This window comes from Sabethes cyaneus, chromosome 3 (assembly GCF_943734655.1).
Source record: "Sabethes cyaneus chromosome 3, idSabCyanKW18_F2, whole genome shotgun sequence".
Classification (NCBI taxonomy): Eukaryota; Metazoa; Arthropoda; class Insecta; order Diptera; family Culicidae; genus Sabethes; species Sabethes cyaneus.
The window spans coordinates 84,733,961-84,755,581 of NC_071355.1; the positions used below are offsets into that span (position 1 = coordinate 84,733,961).

The following is a 21,621-nucleotide window of genomic DNA, read 5'->3' on the forward strand; positions in this document are numbered from 1 at the left end:
GTGGTTTGTTTACATGGACTTAGAACATGGGTTAACATGATGAAACTGAATATTGCTTAAAGGCCTTAACGGCGGTCAGAAAAGCACAAAAACTGCCATTCCGAGTAGTTTAGAGGGCGATACTGCTGGACAATACGCTTTTAAAACATTTAACTTCAATTTATGCATATCGCGTTCGTCTAACAAATAGTAAACAAACCACGTGTTCGGACTGTTTTTGAACGAAGCGAAACCGTTTCTGAATCGGCTTTATAATAATAGCAGATCAAACTAAATGTTTATTTATAAAATAAATGGTATTAGATTAAGTTTTTCTGTTTTTAAAATGTGGACTTACAATTTTAGTTTCGTTATTCCCTCTTGCAGATATAACCTCTTTTCCAGCTATTTTAGAGCAGCAAATCGATTGATTTTAACGTGTTCTGTATTGTATCGTCACACCAGCTTTTAATTGTCGTACAAATTTTTAATCTTCTAGCTGTAAGTTTTAATTTCGTTTTAGTTGTAAGTAGAATAATAATACTTCCTCTTCGTATCTCACTCACTAGAAAATATAGCCACAAACAATAGTTAATTTTAAGCAAATTCGCCGCTAACTAGGCACAATTTATCCTCTTCCTTTTAACTAACTTTTTAGCGCTTTTAACCACAAAATGTCCGTTTAATCTTCAACTTTTCTTCCTACTTACTTTCTTCACATCACTTTTTTTCCTTCTATTAATCTATGTTTTTTGTTTATATTTTATCGAGCATACCTATCTGTCAACGTCCGCTTGAGAACGCATCCCGCAATCTATCCTCTGTCAGTTGCGCTCAGTGCAGTGCTCCCAACACCACGAGTGGATGTCAAATGGGTGAATTGCGTTCATTCCGGTTCATTCGTGACGTCACCTTGCAAAACCTTATGGAACTAAATGAGCATGAACTCTTCTTCATGCTACCCATGAACTAGAGAAACTCAATTAAGAGAACTGCCAAGTCCATCATTTCACATTTAACGAAACCTAAAGAGCATGAACACTTTCTATTTAATGGTGCAGGTTCATGGTCGTTTGACTTCGTTCAATTTATTATTTGACAGATAACACAGATAACCAAATCAGTAAATTACTTTTACCAATCTCTTACTTGAGTTCCCGAATATTAAAATACGACGCAGTGCATACAAAACTTGGCACACCCAAGGAACAATTTTCGCTTATTGAACGTTTCACCGACAGCTTTTATGCAGCACATGCAGTATAGCTGTTTTTAAAGTATATCTAAACACCTCTGTTCAATGCTTATACAGTTGGTTTTGGAGAATTTAAACAGCACAGTGCTGAATATGGACGTGGAAGATGCGTTTGTATGACTGTTAATCAACGTATAGTAAAACGTTTATTCAGTACGCATAGAGATGTTTATTAAACTGCTGCTAATGACACTGAAGTTACGTTTATTGCACAGCAGTTCAATATTTAGACAAGCAAAAAGAATAAAATATGCAGGAAGTAGCTACTGTTATTTTATTTTGTGGGTTTCGTTATTTTCATGTTCACTTTTGTATTCGTATTTTTATAATTTAATGAGAGACTTAGTAGGAAATCGTTGGTTGACTCAAAATTTATCAAGCCTGCCATTATACTTTTTTCATTCATCCGGATTCGAACTTACATCCTGACGATCGGAAGCCATCGACGAACACATCTGAGATAATCTGACAGATGACAGGCGCCGAGTTTTTAGCCGATGTGTATTTACCAGTTTAAGTTTGTCAAGCGTGGAACAACACTGGGCTAAAATACATTTAAGCGCTGAAGAGTAGTTTCTTAAATCATGTTTGGCATCTGCTGTACAAGATTGCTTTAGAAGTATTTATTCTGCACATGTTAAACATTTAATAAACTATTTGTGCTAAAGTATTTCGCTTGTACCACCAGCAATACCAGCAACATAACACACTCACAATGCAAAGGTTTTTTTTTCTCTTGAATATTGACGACGGTGAGCGGTGCTACTGAGTGAAATTCACTGGAAACTGGAAATCCAGAACTTTCGGCTAGCTGCGAACATTGTGTGCGATTGTTCAGTTAGTTAGCAGTAATTAGTTAGCAGCAGCAGTGATTAGTTAACAGCAGAAGTGGTTCGTGCTAGCACCGCAGAGGAATAGTACTTTTGGTACCCCGTCATTAGTTTACGTAGATAGTACTGCTTCCTGAGCTTATCGCTACTTTAAGTCGCTGCTCGCTGTCTGTGAACGTATATTTGTCATCGGGTCGGATTTAGTTTTTTTTTCATCCAAAAAACAAAAAGCAGCAGTGGATAGCACGATAAGCAGTAGTGTTTTCGCGCACCGGTAGCGGGAGCCAGTTACACGATTACGGCGCTACCAGCAGTGGTGGTATCGCCACTATGCCACCCGATCATAACAATTATGGCGGCTTTAGCCCGACGGAATTCATCTGGCTGAGCAAATCTATTGTGAGTAAGTCGCAAAGTGTCAAGCAGAGCTGGTTGCCTTGGACGAGGGATAACGACACGCCGAGGGAGAAGATACATACCGTCCAGACAACAACAAATAAAAGGATTGCCACAACCAGCAAAGATTTGTCTCGGCTAAAAGTGGTTATGCAAATTTTTTCTATTCTTAATCTGTAAAAAAAAGAAATAAAGTGTACCTAATATAAATTTATTTATATAAATTATAAAGTGTAAAGTATAAAGTATAAAGTGTCATTCAAGTTATTGGTGTTATCAAGCTGCCATCAAGCACTTTTTATTCCACACCTGCACACACCTGATACGTTTGTACGACGATTAATCGACACATATTTCACAATTTCTCTTAGCAATGCAGCTGGTGCGTTTGGGCAACTTTCATTCCACCCTTATTCCACTTTTAATACACACTTGCTCTCAACAATGCAGCAGATACGTTTGCACAACTTTCATTCGACCCTTATTCCATCACTATTCCACACTTGCTCTCAGCAATGCTGATGATTCGTTTGCGCAACATTTATTCCACTTTTATTCTGCACTTGCTCTCAGCAGCGTTTGCGCCACGTTTATTCCATCCTTATTCCACTACTATTCCACACGTGCTTTCTGCAATACTGCTGATACGTTTGCGCAATGCTTTTTCCACTCTTATTCCACTTTTACTCCACAATTGCTCTTAGCTGATACGGTAGCTTTTAAGCGACCGGTATTCCACACCTGCTCTTAGCTGTGCTGCTGATACGTTTGCACAATGCCTATTCGACTCTCGTTCCACATTTAAATAACAACATGTAGATGTTGATTAAAAGCTAGGAAAAATGTGGGATATAACGTTTAAACAACACGCACTTCAGCAAATTCGCTTATTCAGCACTGGATGCTACCACGCAACTCTTATTCTACACCTGCTCTTTTAACTGCTGCCGTTTTGCTCCTTGGGCATGGTAGTGCAGATTGTAGTGGTGGGCAAAATGGCTCATTCTATAGATAGTGCAAAGATGAAATCTTTGTATCAGAGCCAGCGTTGCCACAACCCGCTTACGAAAAAGTCGGATGCCTGGCAGAAATCGAACAGAACCAGGCTTCATTTTTCGCCCGATACTCTTTATGTCAAATGTGACACTTCGAAGCAGGAGAGAAGTGGTTCATCAGTTTTGCAGTTTCAGGCAAAAGGTAAGAGAATAATATGGAACATGACAAAGCATGTATAATTTAATTGTTAACCTGTTTATTGCGCACTTCTTGCTGCTACAATCCGCTGCTGCTACCCTCCAAAAAAGGAGGAAAAGCTGAATCGATACAAAACTGGTTTTTATTCGAAACCTCTGGCAGAAATCAAACAGAAATCCGGCAGAAAAACCGCAAACCGAAATTTCTGCCCGAATCGAATATGTCATTCCTGCCAGTTTTCACGGGTGACGGTGGCCAGAAATCCGGCAGAGAGTTTTTCGCTGCCAGATTTTTGTTCGAATTCTGCCGGACGCGCCTAAGCGGGAAGTACAGATATTTGTGCATACATAAATCCCAAACTCATCAATTGTTTTAGTTCCTGTGAGTTCCGGTGCTACTATTATTGTTCCTGAACTTTAAAGTATTCCATAAACTATAGTATTTATGTTATACTAGCTGACCCGACAAACTTCGTATTGCCACAAATTAACCTGTGTTGTACATAAATCATGAATCTCGGATGATCTTTGTCACTATCTCGAGTTTTGCAAGCCCCCCAGTGGGCGGCGCTTCCGACGGCGGGTCACCGGCAACACTCGCGACCGGCTCGTCCTGAATGATCTAGTGTTACTATAGATAGTTTTTGTGGTCTTGTTATTGATTAATGTTTTATGGAAGAGTCTCGAATTTCTCGAGTTGGATTAGTTTTTGAATTTCGCAAAAATTTCTGTTTTATTTGTATGAGAGTCCATATCCCCCTACCACAGGGGTGAGAGGTCTCTAACTATCATAAAATAAATTCAAGACTCAAAAATCTCCTACATGCTAAATTTGGTTACATTTGCTTGATTAGTACTCAAATTATAAGGAAATTTGTATTTCATTTGTATGGGAGCCCACCCTCTTAAAAGGGAAAGGGGTCGTAATACACCACATAAAAAAAATTCTGCCATCTAAAACTCTCACATGCCAAATTTGGTTCCATTTGCTTGATTAGTTCTAAAGTTATGAGCAAATTTGTATTTCGTTTGAATGGGAGCCCCCCCCCCCCCTCCTAAAAAGGTAAGAAGTCCTAATTCATAATGGGAAAAATGGTTGCCTCCAAAAACACCCACATGCCAAATATGGTTCCATTTGCTTGATTAGTTCTCGAATTATGAGGAAATTTGTATTTCATTTGTATAGAAGCCCCCCCTCTTGAAGTGTGGAAGGATCCTAATTCACCGTAGAAAATATTTTTGCCTCCAAAAACCTCCACATGCCGAATTTGGTTCTATTTGCTTGATTAGTTCTCGAGTTATGGGGAAATTTGTATTTCATTTGTATTGGAGCCCCCCCTCCTAATGTGGGAAGAGGTCCTAATTCATCACAGAAAAAATTCTTGCCTTCAAAAACACCTACACGCCAAATTTGGTTCCATTTGCTGGATTAGTTCTCGAGTTATGAGGAAATTTGTATTTCATTTGTATAGGACCCCCCCTCCTAAAGTGGGGAGGGGTCCCAATTCATCATTGAAAAAAAAATTGTCTCCAAAAACACACATATGCCAAATTTGGTTCAATTCGCTTGATTAGTTCTCGAGTTATGCGGAAATTTGTATTTCATTTGTACAGAAGCCCCTCCTCTTAAAGTGGGGAGGGGTCCTAATTCACCATAGAAAATTTTCTTGCTCTCGAAAACCTTCACATGCCAAATTTGGTTGCATTTGCTTGATCAGTTCTCGAGTTATGAGGAAATTTGTATGGAAGCCCCCCTCTTAAAGGGGAGAGGAGTTATAATTCCTCTTATAAAGGGGGGAGGGGTCTCAATTCATCATAGAATAAATTCTTGTCACCAAAAAAAACACCCACATGCCAAATGTTGTTCTATTTGCTTGATTAGTTCTCGAGTTAGGAGAAAATTTGTATTTCATTTGTACAGGAGCCCCCCCTCTTAGAGTGGGGAGGGGTCCTAATTCATCGTAGAAAATTTTCCTGCCCTCGAAAACCTTCACATGCCAAATTTGGTTCCATTTGCTTGATTAGTTCTCGAGTTATGAGGAAATTTGTATGGAAGCCCCCCCTCTTAAAGGGGAGAGGAGTTACAATTCCCCTTATAAAGAGGGAGGGGTCTCAATTTACCATAGAATAAATTCTTGTCACCGAAAACACCCACATGCCAAATTTGGTTCTATTTGCTTGATTAGTTCTCGAGTTATGAGGAAATTTGTATTTCATTTGTATAGGAGCCCCCCCTCCTAAAGTGGGGAGAGGTTCTTATTCATCATAGGAAAAATTCTTGCCTCCAAAAACACCTACATGCCAAATTTGGTTCCATTTGCTGGATTAGCTCTCGAGTTATAAGGAAATTTGTATTTCGTTTGTATAGGAGCCCCCCCCCACTTAAAGTGGGGAGGGGTCCCAATTCATCATAGAAAAAAATTTTGTCTCCAAAAACACACACATGCCAAATTTGGTTCCATTTGCTTGATTAGTTCTCGAGTTATGAGGAAATTGGTATTTCATTTGTACAGGAGCCCCCCCTCTTAAAGTGAGGAGGGGTCCTAATTCAACATAGAAAATTTTCTTGCCCTCGAAAACTTTCACATGCCAAATTTGGTTCCATTTGCTTGATTAGTTCTCGAGTTATGAGGAAATTTGTATGGAAACCCCCCCTCTTAAAGGGGAGAGGAGTTATATTTCCCCTTATAAAGAGGGGAGGGGTCTCAAATTACCCTAGAATAAATTCTTGTCACCGAAAACACCCACATGCCAAATTTGGTTCTATTTGCTTGATTAGTTCTCGAGTTATGAGGAAATTTGTGTTTCATTTGTATGGGAGCCCCCCCTCTTAGTGGGGGGAGGGGTCTCTAACCATCACTAAAACCTTTCCTGGCCCCAAAAACCTCTACATGCAAATTTTCACGCCGATTGGTTCAGTAGTTTTTGATTCTATAAGGAACACAGGACAGACAGACAGACAGACAGACAGACAGACAGACAGACAGACAGACAGACAGACAGACAGACAGACAGACAGACAGAAATCCTTCTTTATAGGTATAGATTAAAGATTAGACAGAGAAAATAAAATACTCCGGAGGAAATGGCAGGGTCCCAAACTTATGCAAGCACAAATATCTGCACGCGGAAAAAATATTGCAAATGCAAAAAAATTCTGTATAAATTCAACAAAAAAAGACTGAAGGCTAACCCAGATATTTTTTTCATTCTAACTGTTTGACTTTTTAGTTCAACAATAAGGTTTATTATTTCGAATAATTGCTAGTTTCTATCAAAGAAAAAATTGTACTTTTGGGTTTATAAATGATCTAGTAGAAGCAAAAGGAGTATGAATTCAGTTTAAACAATATTTTTTTGATTCAAAAATATGATACAAGTTGAACTCAACAACAGGGGATTGTTGTTTCAAACTATCATCATTTTTCTGCGTGTGCACTTGTAGCAACGCTGATCAGAGCTGCCACAAATACAGATATTTGTGCATGCATAAATTTGGGACCTATCAATTATTCTAGTTGCTGCAGTTGCTGTGATTTCTGGTTCTACTAACGCAGAGAACGAGACGTGTGACGAGAAGTGTGTAAAAAGTTTTTATGTAATCAACGAGTAATCCTACGATGGAGAACCCCTCTAACTGTGAGTGGCAAACTATAAAACTATGCTAAAACTTAGAGTGACTATATACAGAGTAGCGACCAAGGACATGGTGTGTTGTTATCTCTTTCTCATGTAGGAGTGAAGAGAGCAACTTTCAAATGGTCCTCGGTAAAGGGAAATTCCCAGCAAATTTTTTGGCTCCTGTCAAAATTAACAGTTTGGTACCTATGCGTGGGACATCGAAAATGTATGAATTTGACAGCCACTTCACCCCGTAGATGGCGACATGTCATCCTAAAAGTATGCAATGCGTATTTATTTTATATTTTCTTTCTCTTTTCTGCATACGCGTTGGATTGCTCGTCTGCTCGATTGGAATGACACTGACAGATAATTATCATTCCAATTTTGACATTGTCGCCACTCTATATATATAGTCACTATACTAAAACTTGATGTCATGAAAAAAATATCCACTGAAAAAATATTCTACCAATTTTTCAAAAATTTGAAAATAAAACTTAAAATCAAGATATCAAAAATATAACATTTTTGAAATTTTTTATTTTTTTTGGAAAAAATAGAAGTAATTTGCAAGCTTTTAAAAGTTACTCTAAGATGGTGCAACTTTTATGGACGGACTTCGCAGAACAACGACTTTCATGATTTTTTTCAAACTTGGGATTTTTTAAGCAATATATGAATTTGTAATACAAATAATAATTCTTTATGTCATTTACAACAAAATTGGTCATAATTATTTTCTAAATGCAGCCGTTTTTGAGATATTTGGAGAAAAAGTTAGATTTAATTTTTTATGTTACATGTTTTTTTCATATGTTACTCCAGTTGCTCCACTGTTTCTATAAAATTTCAAATATAACTACGTTTAACTTCCTACAACACCTTATTGATTCAACCTTTCGCTTTTGAGTTGTGGGTATTTTAAAAACTGTATTCGAAAAAACTGGATACACTTATTAGTTAGTAGCTTTTTACTATAGTTACTATATATATAGTTCGGCGGATACAAAAATCGGGAGCCAATTAAACGTCAAAAGCGGAGCCAAACGTTTTTCAAAATTCGAATTGTGGGATTAATGTTAATAAACACATTTTATAGAACTAGTCATTTTCAACACCCGCTGGAGATTTTTCCGTAAAAACCTGTACATTTCTCCATAATTTCAAATTTAATTTTAAAAATCAGGGATGCCAATTCGCCTGGTATAACCTGGCCTGGCTGAACTATATAGAGTAGGGCGGGGCATAAGTGCGATGTTTTAAGTTGCCATCAATTATCGTGAGATATAAAGAAGGACAACAACAGAATATATTTTATAGTGATGCAGTAACTCAATGTCTTTACATTCAACTATAAATCATCTGCGGTAATAGTGTTTTGTAATACAGCCTGAATTCGTTAATTGGGCCACGATTGCACTCCAGCTGATTCGCTAATTGGGTCGACTGACAGTTGTTAGAAATTTCTAAACTCGAAAATTCCATACAATTTTGACATTCAAGTTGTCATATAGCCCAATTAGCGAACACCCAATTAACGAACCGCCCAATTAACGAACCACCAATTAACGAAACTTTGCTGTATAAATTCTTCATTCTTCTGATCAAGTGCCGATTCGCACTTTTACCCCACTAGCGGGGCAAAAGTTCGAATACCGCGGGGCAAAAGTGCGAAGCTCGAATCCATTAAATTAGCACAACAGTAGCTAACAAAACCTTATTATCTCCAATCTGCGGTATGTTTTGGTAAGGAATATTCTCAATTTGCACCTTTTCTATTTTGCGCTGGTGAATTGAAGCCTCCGACAGATCGAAACTTTCTCAAACGTTTGTTTTTTGTTACTTCAGCGGAAAAACATTGTTTTCCTTCGACCAACATCTGTAGAGCACACAGTTTTCTGCAGATCTTCCATTTCTAGTATCTGTAATATAGTGCCAAAAGCTGTATATAACTAGCTATACATTTTTGCCTCGTCCTTGAATCGCAATTTTGCCCCGTCCGTGAATCGCACTTTTACCCCGCTAGGCGCTTGACGGGGTTCGATTAAATTATGGAAAAGCGAAATATATTTTGTAAACTCTTTTCACCGTATTTTCAAAACAGATATGTGAATGATGATGAATGATGTGATGTGGAACACTGCTACAAAAAATTACATCTAAACCGCCCTAAAATAACATTTGCACATAACTCAGCAACTATGCTTCGTAAGCAACCAAAGTTTACATTAGATTCAAGCTGTCAAAGTAGTCACCCTTTAATGTCAATGTAGTCAATTTACTCGGAATCCGCACTGATAAATCATTGAATCGCACTTTTACCCTCATCGCACTTTTACCCTTCCTTACTCTATAGTAACTATACTTTTTACCGCGTGACTAAACATAACAAAAATTTTGATTAAAAATAGTTGAAAGTAGGGTATAACTACCAGTAGTAGACACTTTTAGTGCTAGAGTTGACTTCTTATATGGATTATTTTAAATTTTTGGCATTACAGAATACGCAGCTAATAGCACTTACAATATCAGTAACATTCTAGTAAGCTGACAAAAATACCATCTTATGTTGCAAATCACTATATTTTCCATATTTTCCGAAAACAGATTGGAATGTCCATTTTCCTTTAATGGACCCTGTTGGCCATCCCTAGCTGACCACGCATCTCACTGTAAAATAGCCCCCTCGATTAGTCGATCAACCTCGCAACGAGATCGATGCTACAGGCAGTTGTCAGTGACGATGAAGAGGTCTGTCATCATTCTGGTGAGTCATCATAACACAGGCGATCATAGAGAATAATTCTCGGGCACTAAACCCAAACCCATCCAGTGTATTAAATTTGCTGCTAATATTGGCTTATATTTAAATTGATTATCTAAATCCTTAATATTAATCGGTAGCCTACGCAAGTGCTATTACTAAATTACATAACCTGAACAAAAGTACGGTAGCGTTTGGGCTCCAGTTGCGAAGATACAAATATAAAAACTACAGAAGGGGACTAAACGAATATTATAAAATGTTGCAAACGGCAACAACAGAGGGGGATTTCTTCCGCTACTATCCCTACAAATCCGTATCTGATTTTGGTATTATAGTAGCGGACGATTTATAATATTCGTTTACGCGAGTGAGTCGAATCATGCCCGGTTCACGAAGTAAATCGTCCGCGAACGACAAACAGTCAAACAGTGAGAGGAAACAAGTGGTTGAGGTGGTCACAGTGGGTGATATGTTGGAGCCGTCTGCTAGTGGAAGCAATCAAGGGTGTTCGTGTCAGGTTTGCGATAACCCTGACACCATGGACATGGTCCAGTGCGACGAATGCGACAAGTGGAGCCATTTCATGTGTGCGGGTGTCACTGAAGAGGTCGAAAACCAGAGCTGGGTTTGCCACAAATGCCAATCTGCCAAGGCAACTCAGCAACAACATTCGACATCGGGTCATCGCATAGGAGTGGTCAGCCTAGAAGTCAGTGCCATTGAAGAACGGATGCAAGGCACTAAGGCGCCATCTGTGGATCGGAATGCAAAGCACCAGCAACGTACCGGTGTACCAAAGGTGATAGTGGTCTCCGCCAGTGATGACGCGCGCTCTGTGAAGTCGCAGCAAGTACCTCAGAAGCCAGCATCTTCCAAAGCGTCATCTCAGACACGACTGAAGCTGCAATTAATGAAGCTGGAGGAGGAACGGGCCTTCGAAGAGGCACAAGCCAAAAAACACCGCGATTACCTGAAGGAGAAGTATGAGTTGCTGGAGCAAATGTCGAAACGTTCCTGCTCGGGCCACAGCAAAGCTAGTAGCCGAGTTCGGAGATGGGTTGAGGATGTTAACGATCTCGGGCCTGACGGGAAGGTGACTGAATGTGCAACCGAACCATTTATCCCTAAAGGGAATTCTACTGTCAACGGTGGAACACCCTCTAACCTGCTCAATCCTGTCGATGGACGTCGCAACACGCATGGTGTACGTGATAATCAGGTGGTCCGTGATTTCGGTACAGTTAAGCATTCCACTGCGTATGCAGGCGAACGACAGCCTCGTATCGGCCCCCAACACCCCGGGAATCCAAACAGTACCCCATTGTATGGGGCTAGAAGCTTTTACGAAGTTGTATCAAATTCCCCTGGAATCGGATCTTCTTGCATACCTGAACCAGGACTTCAAGCAACGCGCGATCACCTCCAGCTGGGACAGCCAGTCGCTCGCCAAAGCAACGTGTCATATCTACGTGGTAACGGCAATCACCCATCGTATAATCTACAACAGAGCTGGCACAACAATACTCCTCCTTCGCAAATCCAACTCGCCTCTAGGCAGGCTGTTTCTAAAGATCTCCCGCCGTTCTCTGGAAACCCTGAAGATTGGCCGATCTTCGTCTCCACGTTCGAGAGTACCACAGCAATGTGTGGTTACTCTAATGAAGAAAACATAATCCGCCTGCAAAAGTGCCTCAGGGGAACGGCATACGAGGCTGTTAAGAGCTGCCTGATGCATCCGACGAATGTAGCCAATGTAATGAACACGTTGAGGGTGCTATATGGTCAGCCTGAAGCGATAGTTAACTCGCTGATTGTAAAAATAAATGCTATTCCGGTGATCAAAGAAGACAAGTTGGAGATGCTAGTTGATCTCGCGGTTAAAGTGCAGAACTTCTGCGCAACGGTCGATGCATGCGGTTTAGAGGACTATATGTACAACGTCTCCTTTCTCCACCAATTGGTAACCAAGCTACCGCCAACTCTGAAGCTAGAATGGGCTCGATACCGCCTAACGCTTCCGAGGGTAAACCTAGCAACCTTTGGGGAATGGCTGTTCTCACTTGCAGAAGCAGCCAGCGTCTTAACGATACCGTCTATACCACTGCAAAACGACCCACCAAAAACCGTGACCAACCCGTCAAGGAAGACTAGTACTTTCCTGTATACTCACTCCGAGTCAAGTGCTAACGAAAATACATCGAAGAAGCCTAGTACCTACAGTTGCCCGGTGTGCTGCGAAGGGTGTATGTCGGCGTCGAACTGTCCACGCTTTCTTCAGCTCTCTCGAGATTCTAAGTGGGCTGCCGTGAGAGAATTTGGATTGTGTCGTCGCTGTCTCTGCCGCCACGAAGGGAAATGCAACGCAAAGCCATGTGGGAAAGACGGTTGCACCTTCTATCATCACGAGCTGCTTCACAACGACAATAGGTCGCTAAACTACATACCGAGCAAGCCGTCAACTTCTGCCCCACCCGCCAACCTAGCAGGAACTAGTACAGCACACGGATGCAACACACACCAGTCTGCGGCTAATGCCGTACTATTTCGTTATCTTCCTGTTATTCTGTATGGAAACGGTGAATGTACCCGAACGTACGCCTTTCTCGATGAGGGCTCCGCTATAACTCTGATGGATCAAGATCTAGCTGACCAATTAAACCTAGAGGGTCCTGTCAGCCCGCTTCGCCTTCGATGGACAGCAGGTACCGAACGTAACGAGGAGAGCTCGTGTGTGGTGGACCTGAAAATCACTGGAACTCAGAATCATGCCAAGCAGTTTGAACTCAAGGGAGTCCGGACCGTGAAACGGCTTATATTGCCATTCCAATCCCTCGACATGAACGAGATTGCCCAACAGTATCCGCACTGTCGGAACTTGCCCATCGAATCGTATTCTGATGTTCGCCCGAAGATCCTTATCGGCCTAAAACATGCTCCAGTCAGCCTCGTACTTAAAAGTAAGGAAGGAAGCTTGGATCAACCTATTGCCGTCAAAACTAGACTTGGGTGGACAATCTGTGGTGGATGTAGCGCCGATACTGCCTCAAACTTCGTCCACTATACGTTTCACGTCAGTGATTGCGGTCATCAATCTGATGAAGGCGTACATCAAATGGTCAAGGAGTATTTCTCGATAGATAGTCTGGGCATTATGAAAATGAGTAAAGATTTGCTGTCAACAGAAGATCAACGAGCCGGCTCACTTCTTCAATCGCTTACCAAATTCAATGGTACTCGGTACGAAACCGGGCTTTTATGGCGATACGATGGTGTCCGTTTGCCAGACAATAAGGAAATGGCACTACGTCGTTACCACAACCTCGAAAAGCGGTTGCAGAAAGACTCGGAACTAGCCCGTACTCTGCAGCAGAAGATGTTGGAGTACCAAGCCAAAGGATACGTGCGTAAACTTACCGATGAAGAGCTGAGCAGGAACTATCCAAGAGTGTGGTATTTGCCCGTCTTTCCGGTTTTTAACCACAATAAGCCTGGGAAAATTAGAATCGTATGGGACGGTGCTGCAAAAGTCTTCGGTGTTTCTCTAAACTCAACTCTGTTAACAGGCCCCGACCAGCTGTGCTCCTTGTTTGCGATACTGCTGCAATTCCGTGAATATCGTGTGGGCGTAACAGGGGATATAAAGGAGATGTTCCACCAGGTTCTTATGCGAGAGGAAGATCAACAATGTCATCGGTTCTTTTGGAAGGACGATGCTGGCGAGATCAAGGTGTACGTAATGAACGTAATGTCGTTCGGAGCTAGTTGCTCCCCAGCTTGCGCTCAGTACGTAAAAAATGTAAACGCGGAACGCTTTATAGGAGAGTTTCCAGAGGCAGTCGACATCATAAAGAAACGCCATTACGTGGACGACGCGATGTTCAGTACCGAGACGCCTGAGCATGCTATTCGTCTGGCACAAGAAGTTCGACAATTGCATTCTGCGGGTGGATTTGAAATTCGTAACTGGACGAGCAACTCGCGACGAGTGTTGACTGTCTTAAATGAGACCAGTACTGCAGAGAAGAGTATGGATTTATCAGTGGGACCAATGGCTACGGAGAAAGTGCTCGGCATGTGGTGGTGCACAACATCCGACGAGTTCGTGTACAAAATAGGATGGAATCGCTACAATCCTGATCTGCTTACCGGACGTTGTCGGCCGACAAAACGACAGATGCTGCAGGTTCTCATGACCATCTTCGATCCTCTAGGTTTGATCTCGCACTTTCTTATGTTTCTCAAAGTTCTTCTCCAAGAAGTGTGGCGAGCCGGCGTTCAATGGGATGAGGAGATCCCCGACACTCTGTACGAAAAATGGCTAAAATGGTTGAAAGTGTTACCTGATATAGAAGACGTCAGAATTCCACGGTGTCTTCGGTCGCCAGCGATTCCTAGCAATTCTGATGTACAATTGCATCTATTTGTAGATGCCAGTGAGAATGGTATAGCTGCAGCTCTGTTCCTCCGCTTTGAATACCATGATGCTATCTGCTGCTCTTTAGTTGCGGCCAAAACAAGGGTGGCACCCTTAAGATTCCACTCCATCCCGAGGCTGGAGTTACAAGCAGCTCTCATAGGTGCTAGGTTGGTACGAACGGTTACGCAATCCCTCTTAACCCCAATACACCGCAAATTTTATTGGACCGACTCACGCGACGTACTAAGCTGGATAAATTCAGATCACCGACGATTCAACACATTCGTTGCCTTTCGGGTTAGCGAAATACTCGACGTTACAGAAGCAGCAGATTGGCGCTGGGTACCGTCAAAACTGAATGTAGCAGACGATGGCACCAAGTGGGAAACGCAGCCCGACACTACCCCGAAATCCAGATGGTTCCGAGGTCCCGACTTCCTCTACCACAGTGAAGCGGAATGGCCCCAGGTTCCCTCAAAGTCCGCACATACAGTCAACGAGTTGCGGCCCTCCTTTGTGGCTCATCACCTCGCTCCCGATTCCGTCATCACCATCTCGAATTTCTCAAACTGGAAACGGCTAACCAACGTAACCGCTTACGTGCACCGTTTCATCGCAAATTGCCATCGCAAGAGATTGAAAAAGCATGCCGTAGGCGGCCCATTATCCAGAGAGGAACTGTACGAGGCCGAAGGTTCTCTGTTCCGCCTAGCTCAACGAGAAGGCTACCCCGACGAGATAGTCCGACTTACCAAAAACCGAAACGATGCGGATAGAATCATCCCCAAAAATAGCCAACTGTACAAGCTATCACCCTGGCTGGATGACCGCGGAGTAATGCGGATGCGTAGTAGAATATCTGCCTGCGACTACGTTACCGAAGAAAAAAAACGACCGGTAATCCTTCCCGTACACCCTGTGACCACCCTGTTGATTACCCACTACCACGAAAAGTTCAATCATCAAAACCATGACACTGTCGTGAACGAACTACGTCAACGATACGTCATTCCTCGCATTCGCGTCCAGTACGCAACCGTCAGAAAACACTGCCAAAGGTGCAAAAACGAATCCACGGTCCCACAACCTCCAATTATGGCCGACCTTCCCGCAGAACGGCTAGCAGCTTACACACAGCCCTTCACACACGTGGGCGTAGACTACTTCGGGCCCATGGAGGTCGTAATAGGCCGCAGAACGGAGAAGAGGTGGGGAATGATCGTTATCTGTCTCACGGTGCGAGCGATTCACATAGAATTGGTCAGCTCGCTAAGCACCAACTCGTGCATAATTGCACTCCGAAGCTTTATCATTCGTCGCGGTACTCCAAGAACGATTAGAAGCGACCGGGGGACCAATTTCATTGGCGCTAGTCGAGAACTCCAAAAGCTTCAGGACGCAGTTGACTACGACCAAATTAGCAGCAACTTCGTAACCGCTGAGACGAGTTGGCACTTCAACCCGCCTCTGGCTCCCCATATGGGCGGTAGCTGGGAGCGGCTGATTCGAAGTGTGAAGAAAAACTTAATGGCCATCTGTCCTCTGACAAAACCATCCGAAGAGGTATTGAGAAGCATGCTCACGGAGGTGGAAGCTACACTTAATTCCCGACCGCTCACCCATGTGCCCATCGATGAGGATTCGTCACCAGCACTCACACCGAATGACTTTCTAGTGGGGTCATCCGATGGTTCGAAACCCTTTACTTCTTTGGATGACAGCGGAGCCCTCCTGAAGCAAAACTGGCGTACATCCCAAGCGCTGGCCAACCAGTTCTGGAGGCGCTGGTTATCCGACTACCTTCCCGACATCACAAAACGGACGAAATGGTTCGTCGATACGAAGCCGATTGCGCTAGACGACGTAGTGGTCATCGTAGACTCCAACCTACCCAGGAACTGTTGGCCGAAAGGTAAGGTCATCGCAACTCATCCCAGCAAGGACGGTCGAATCCGATCAGCGACAGTTAGAACTGCGAGTGGCGTATACGATCGCCCTGTAACAAAACTGGCGGTTCTGGACGTTCGACGCGGAAGAGAGCAAGGCGAACAGGCGTTCGGCTTACCCGGGGGGAGTGTTGGCCATCCCTAGCTGACCACGCATCTCACTGTAAAATAGCCCCCTCGATTAGTCGATCAACCTCGCAACGAGATCGATGCTACAGGCAGTTGTCAGTGACGATGAAGAGGTCTGTCATCATTCTGGTGAGTCATCATAACACAGGCGATCATAGAGAATAATTCTCGGGCACTAAACCCAAACCCATCCAGTGTATTAAATTTGCTGCTAATATTGGCTTATATTTAAATTGATTATCTAAATCCTTAATATTAATCGGTAGCCTACGCAAGTGCTATTACTAAATTACATAACCTGAACAAAAGTACGGTAGCGTTTGGGCTCCAGTTGCGAAGATACAAATATAAAAACTACAGAAGGGGACTAAACGAATATTATAAAATGTTGCAAACGGCAACAACAGAGGGGGATTTCTTCCGCTACTATCCCTACAAATCCGTATCTGATTTTGGTATTATAGTAGCGGAAGAAATCCCCCTCTGTTGTTGCCGTTTGCAACAGACCCTTTGGGGTTTACAATAGGATAGATTGTATGCTGATAGGAGAGGAGAGCTCCTTCGAGCTACGTTGGCTCTCCGGCGATACTGCGGGTTTAGTAATGGGCTTTGCAAGCCTGAACCAATAAAAACCAAAGCAATAGACTCCGTAAGTAATAATAACACTTGCGGTCGAACAATCTGAGCCTTCATACAAAGTGCACACTGCACATAAGAAGCGCTCCACATAAAGTAGCAGCCAAGATTGCCGAAAATAAAATCTCACATTTTAGCACGTGCTTAAAAGCGGTTTTGTGATAAATTGTTTATATTTTTATGATTTGGGAATAAAATTTTGATAGAAAAAAATATCATGTTGTAACAAGCCGTCAAAGTTGCCTATTTCAAAAGTTTGAAAAATAAGCCATTTTAAAAAAGTCAAAAAATTAAATAGTTATATTACGGAGTTTCCACCTATTTAGAGTCCCACGCGAACATTATTAGCGTGATTATTTTCTGCGTTTACCACGCATGCTTGCAATTTAGCATTTTGAACTATCAGTTTTTCGTTATTACCTCCCCACTGCACCCCTCCTTGCTTGACAAGCTTTATTTATTTGCTCAGTTAAGGTTTAGGCTTCAAGCCCGTTTTCCAATAAAAAAAAGTACTTAGTAACTATGAACATTAACTATTAAAAAAAATCAGAGGGGTTGTGTACAAGACACGACCGCATATATAGGTGACGCAGGACTACGTAAGTCTCTTTGTAATGATAGTAGCATGTATTCATGCTTGTAATCATTCGATTCATCATGTATACATGCTCTATGCAACTTATATACATGCTACATGCGATGTATGTAACATTTTTCAAAGTAGTAACATTGCATACGTTCAATTCTCAAAAGATTGTGCATTTGAAAACAATTTAACAAAATCAAGAACACAAACTATTGCTTTCCTGCTACCTTACTGAAATTAAAGATTGTTTTTATTACCCATGGTTCCCCACGTTGAAGGAATTTTACCAATTCAATCCTATTTTATCAACAGCACATCTTTTCAATACACTTATAATGAAACGGTCGGTAAGCATGCGTATTCACGGGAAACTAGCAGTCATTGACTTTTCGTCGGAAAGCCCAATTTCGGAAGCAGCTTTTCGGCCCAAAAGGGGGATTGTGTTTATAAAAATGTATATACTGCATTATTCTTGCCATTCTGAACACAGCGAATATATTTTCATAAACCGAATTTTTGTTTCAAACAAAAAAACTGCTTTTGAAATTGGCAGATTCGATGATGACTAATTTCACCTTCATACAGAGTCGTATTATAACCGAACACTACAGCTGTAGCACTTTTTTCCAACACAGATATCAAATTCGCCGAGGTTTAATCGTCTCGCCGTGTCTAAAGAATTTGCGATCTGTTGGGACAACGAACTTGTGTAATTTTTTCTGGCACACTTCCCTAACACAGACATCAAATTGGACTAGGTTTAATCGCGCTCGTAAAAAATCTGTTGGCACGAGGGGGTTTTGTCACTCTTTCTGGCGTACTTCCCAAGCAAGGACATCAAAATGGTCTAGGTTTAACCGCGGTGTTAAGAAATCTTGTTGAAATGAGGAAGCTCTGTCACTTGTTTTGGCGTACTTCCCAAGCACAGATATCAAATTGGTATAGATTTAGATCATCGCAAAGAATCTTCCAACCAATCACGAAGCGATAATTCTGGTAAAATATAGGTTAATTATTTTCAATTTTTCAAGAGTTCAACATCAAGAATCCACACTTTTCTTCATTTGGGTCAATTCTTAGAAGATTTTCCGATCGATTGGTGTAAGAATATTGAAAATCGATAGGAAAACCGCTGAGCTATTAGCGCTCAAAACCTTTCATTTTTCGTGACGCTCGGATTTTTCGATTTTTTGGAATGACACCCTATCTCAAAACTTACCGTAAGACGTAGTCCTACGTCAAAAACTCAAATGGGATGCAACTGTCCCCTAAAATACAAGCTAAGCCTATTTTTAATATTCGCTGGTGCCATGGTATCATTCACTATATGCTGTAGATCGTTGAAAGCTTTCATGAAACGACAAGTTGGCTCATGTTGGGAGTAATTCCTGTTTCGATGAGGTGGATTAAACACCCGGGTATTCCGAAGTGCAACTTGGCTGGGATTTAAGTGCAACCTTGAAGCAAGCATTTGACTGTCGGCTCGTCCAGATAGGATGTTTGTGAAGAACACTATGTCGGCAATCTTATGTCTGCAGTGGATTGTGTCAATGTTGACTAGAGAGCATAGGTCGTGATACGTCGGTAGTTCATCTCCATTGCACCTCAAGTTCCGCAACGCAAAACGAACAAACTTTTTTTGGAATGTCTTTATCCGTTGTATATAGGTTACATATTGCGGACGCCAAACTACACTTGCAAAGTCTAATTGACTTCGCACAAGGCCTACATATATTGCTAGTATTGCATATGGATCCTTAAGGTCACGACCGTATCGTCTCACAAGAACGAATAGCTTTAAGCAGTTTTTAATAACGTTGTCTATGTGACTTGTAAACGAAAGTGAACGATCAAATATGATTCCTAGGTCACGAATGGTTTCCTTGCGTGGCAAAACGATTCCGTTGTAGGAGTATTGAAATTCGATTGGACGTAGTTTTCGGGAAAAAGTCATAACGGAGCATTTATCTGGGCAGATGTTCAAGCCGCTATTCGAACAGAATATTCCAATGTTATCCACGTCAAGTTGTAGCTTAAGACAATCACTGTCTATCTTGATAGGTAAAAAGATTTTTACATCATCTGCGTATATTAAGATTGTAGCATTGGACAACATATCCGGAAGCCTGTTCATCACATAGTACAAAAAGCAATGGCCCTAGATGACTACCCTGCGGTACTCCCGGAATATATTTTCAATGTAATATTTTCGCATATTTTCAATGTAATTAGTTCCGTGACCGCTCCTAATTCTGCGCATTTTTCTTAATATATGCATTTTTCAACATTGCGCATAACTATGACCATTGAGTTGTTTTTTTATACATGCCTATTGAATATTACGCCATTATTCACAAAAGGGCCACAATATTTGATAGCGAAATAATTTAAACTGAAACTAAAAGTATTTTATATGTCAGAAAACAACGTCGTTAGCGCCAACGCTAAACCTGTCATGCTAGAAAATTAACAAATTTATGATCGAAATTCCTTGCAATGATCAAATTACCCAGCATAGTCAGAAAGAATAATTAGTTGTAGTCATGTTTTGGACAAAAAGAGTGATTGCATGCCTTGCTTTCGTTGGAAAAATGCGACGCAGTAGTGCGCAGATTTAGGCTCAGATATTTTATTCATGTTCCAAATTCTGCGCAGTAATGTATCCTTCGAAGAAATCGCGAAAGAATACCTCACCCAAATGGCTGACGTATTGAGGCATGAAAATTCAACCTTTAAATTGCATTGATTAGGATCCTGTGTTGTGACTCGGGGTCCGAACATACGAGCGCCAATTTATGGAACCATGTTTTCTAATTTTGACGTAGGACTACGTCTTACGGCAAGTTTTGACATAGGGTGTCATTCCAAAAAATCGAAAAATGCGAGCGTCACGAAAAACGAAGGTTTTGAGCGGTAAAGCTCAGCGGTTTTCCGATCGATTTTCAATATTCTTACACCAATCGATCGGAAAATCTTCTAAGAATTGACCCAAATGAAGAAAATTATGGATTCTTGATGTTGAACTGTTGAAAAATTGAAAATAATGAACCTATGTTTTACCAGAATTCTCGCTTCGTGATTGGTTGGAAGATTCTTTATGATGATCTAAACCTATACCAATTTGATATCTGTGCTTGAGAAGTAAGCCAAAACAAGTGACCGAGTTACCACATTTCAACAAGATTTCTGGACACCGCGATTAAACCTAGACCATTCTGATGTCCTTGCTTGGGAAGTACGCCAGAAAGAGTGTCAAAGCTCCCTCGTGCCAACAGATTTCTTACGAACGCGATCAAACCTAGTCCAATTTGATGTCTGTGTTAGAGAAGTGTGCCAGAAAAACTAACACAACTACGTTGTCCCAACAGATCGCAAATTCTTTACTGCGAGACGATTAAACCTAGGCGAATTTGATATCTGTGTTGGAAAAATGTTATATTATGACTCTGTATGAATACGCATGCTTGTCGTTTCATTACAAGTGCAATGAAAAGATGTGCTGTTCATAAAATACGATTGAATTGGTAAAATCCCTTCAACGTGGGGAACCACGGGTAATAAAAACAATCTTTAATTTGTGTAAGGTAACAGGAACGCAATAGTTTGTGTTCTTGATTTTGTTAAATTGTTTCCAAATGTACATAGAAATAACTCTGAAATCTTTTGAGGCCTGAACGTATGCAATGTTACTACTTTGATAAATGTTACATACAACGCATGTAGCATGTATATATGTTGCATATAGCATGTACACATGAAGAATCGAATGATTACAAGCATGGATACATGCTACTATCACTACAAAGAGACTTACGTAGTCCTGCGTCACCTATATATACGGTTGTGTCCTGTACACAACCCCT

General features: G+C 41.4%; 1 protein-coding gene across 1 annotated transcript; it reads left to right on the top strand.

Annotated features, from left to right (window-relative positions):
- The first annotated feature begins 10,423 nt into the window (after window positions 1-10,423).
- Window positions 10,424-16,552, top strand: LOC128739820 (uncharacterized). Its single transcript, XM_053835320.1, has one exon. It carries the CDS (start codon window positions 10,424-10,426, stop codon window positions 16,550-16,552), a length of 6,129 nt encoding a protein of 2,042 aa, XP_053691295.1.
- The last annotated feature ends 5,069 nt before the right edge of the window (window positions 16,553-21,621 follow it).

Bases quoted from the DNA above. Each gene is read 5' to 3' on its own strand.
- LOC128739820 (XM_053835320.1), top strand. From the start codon at position 10,424: ATGCCCGGTTCACGAAGTAAATCGTCCGCGAACGACAAACAGTCAAAC.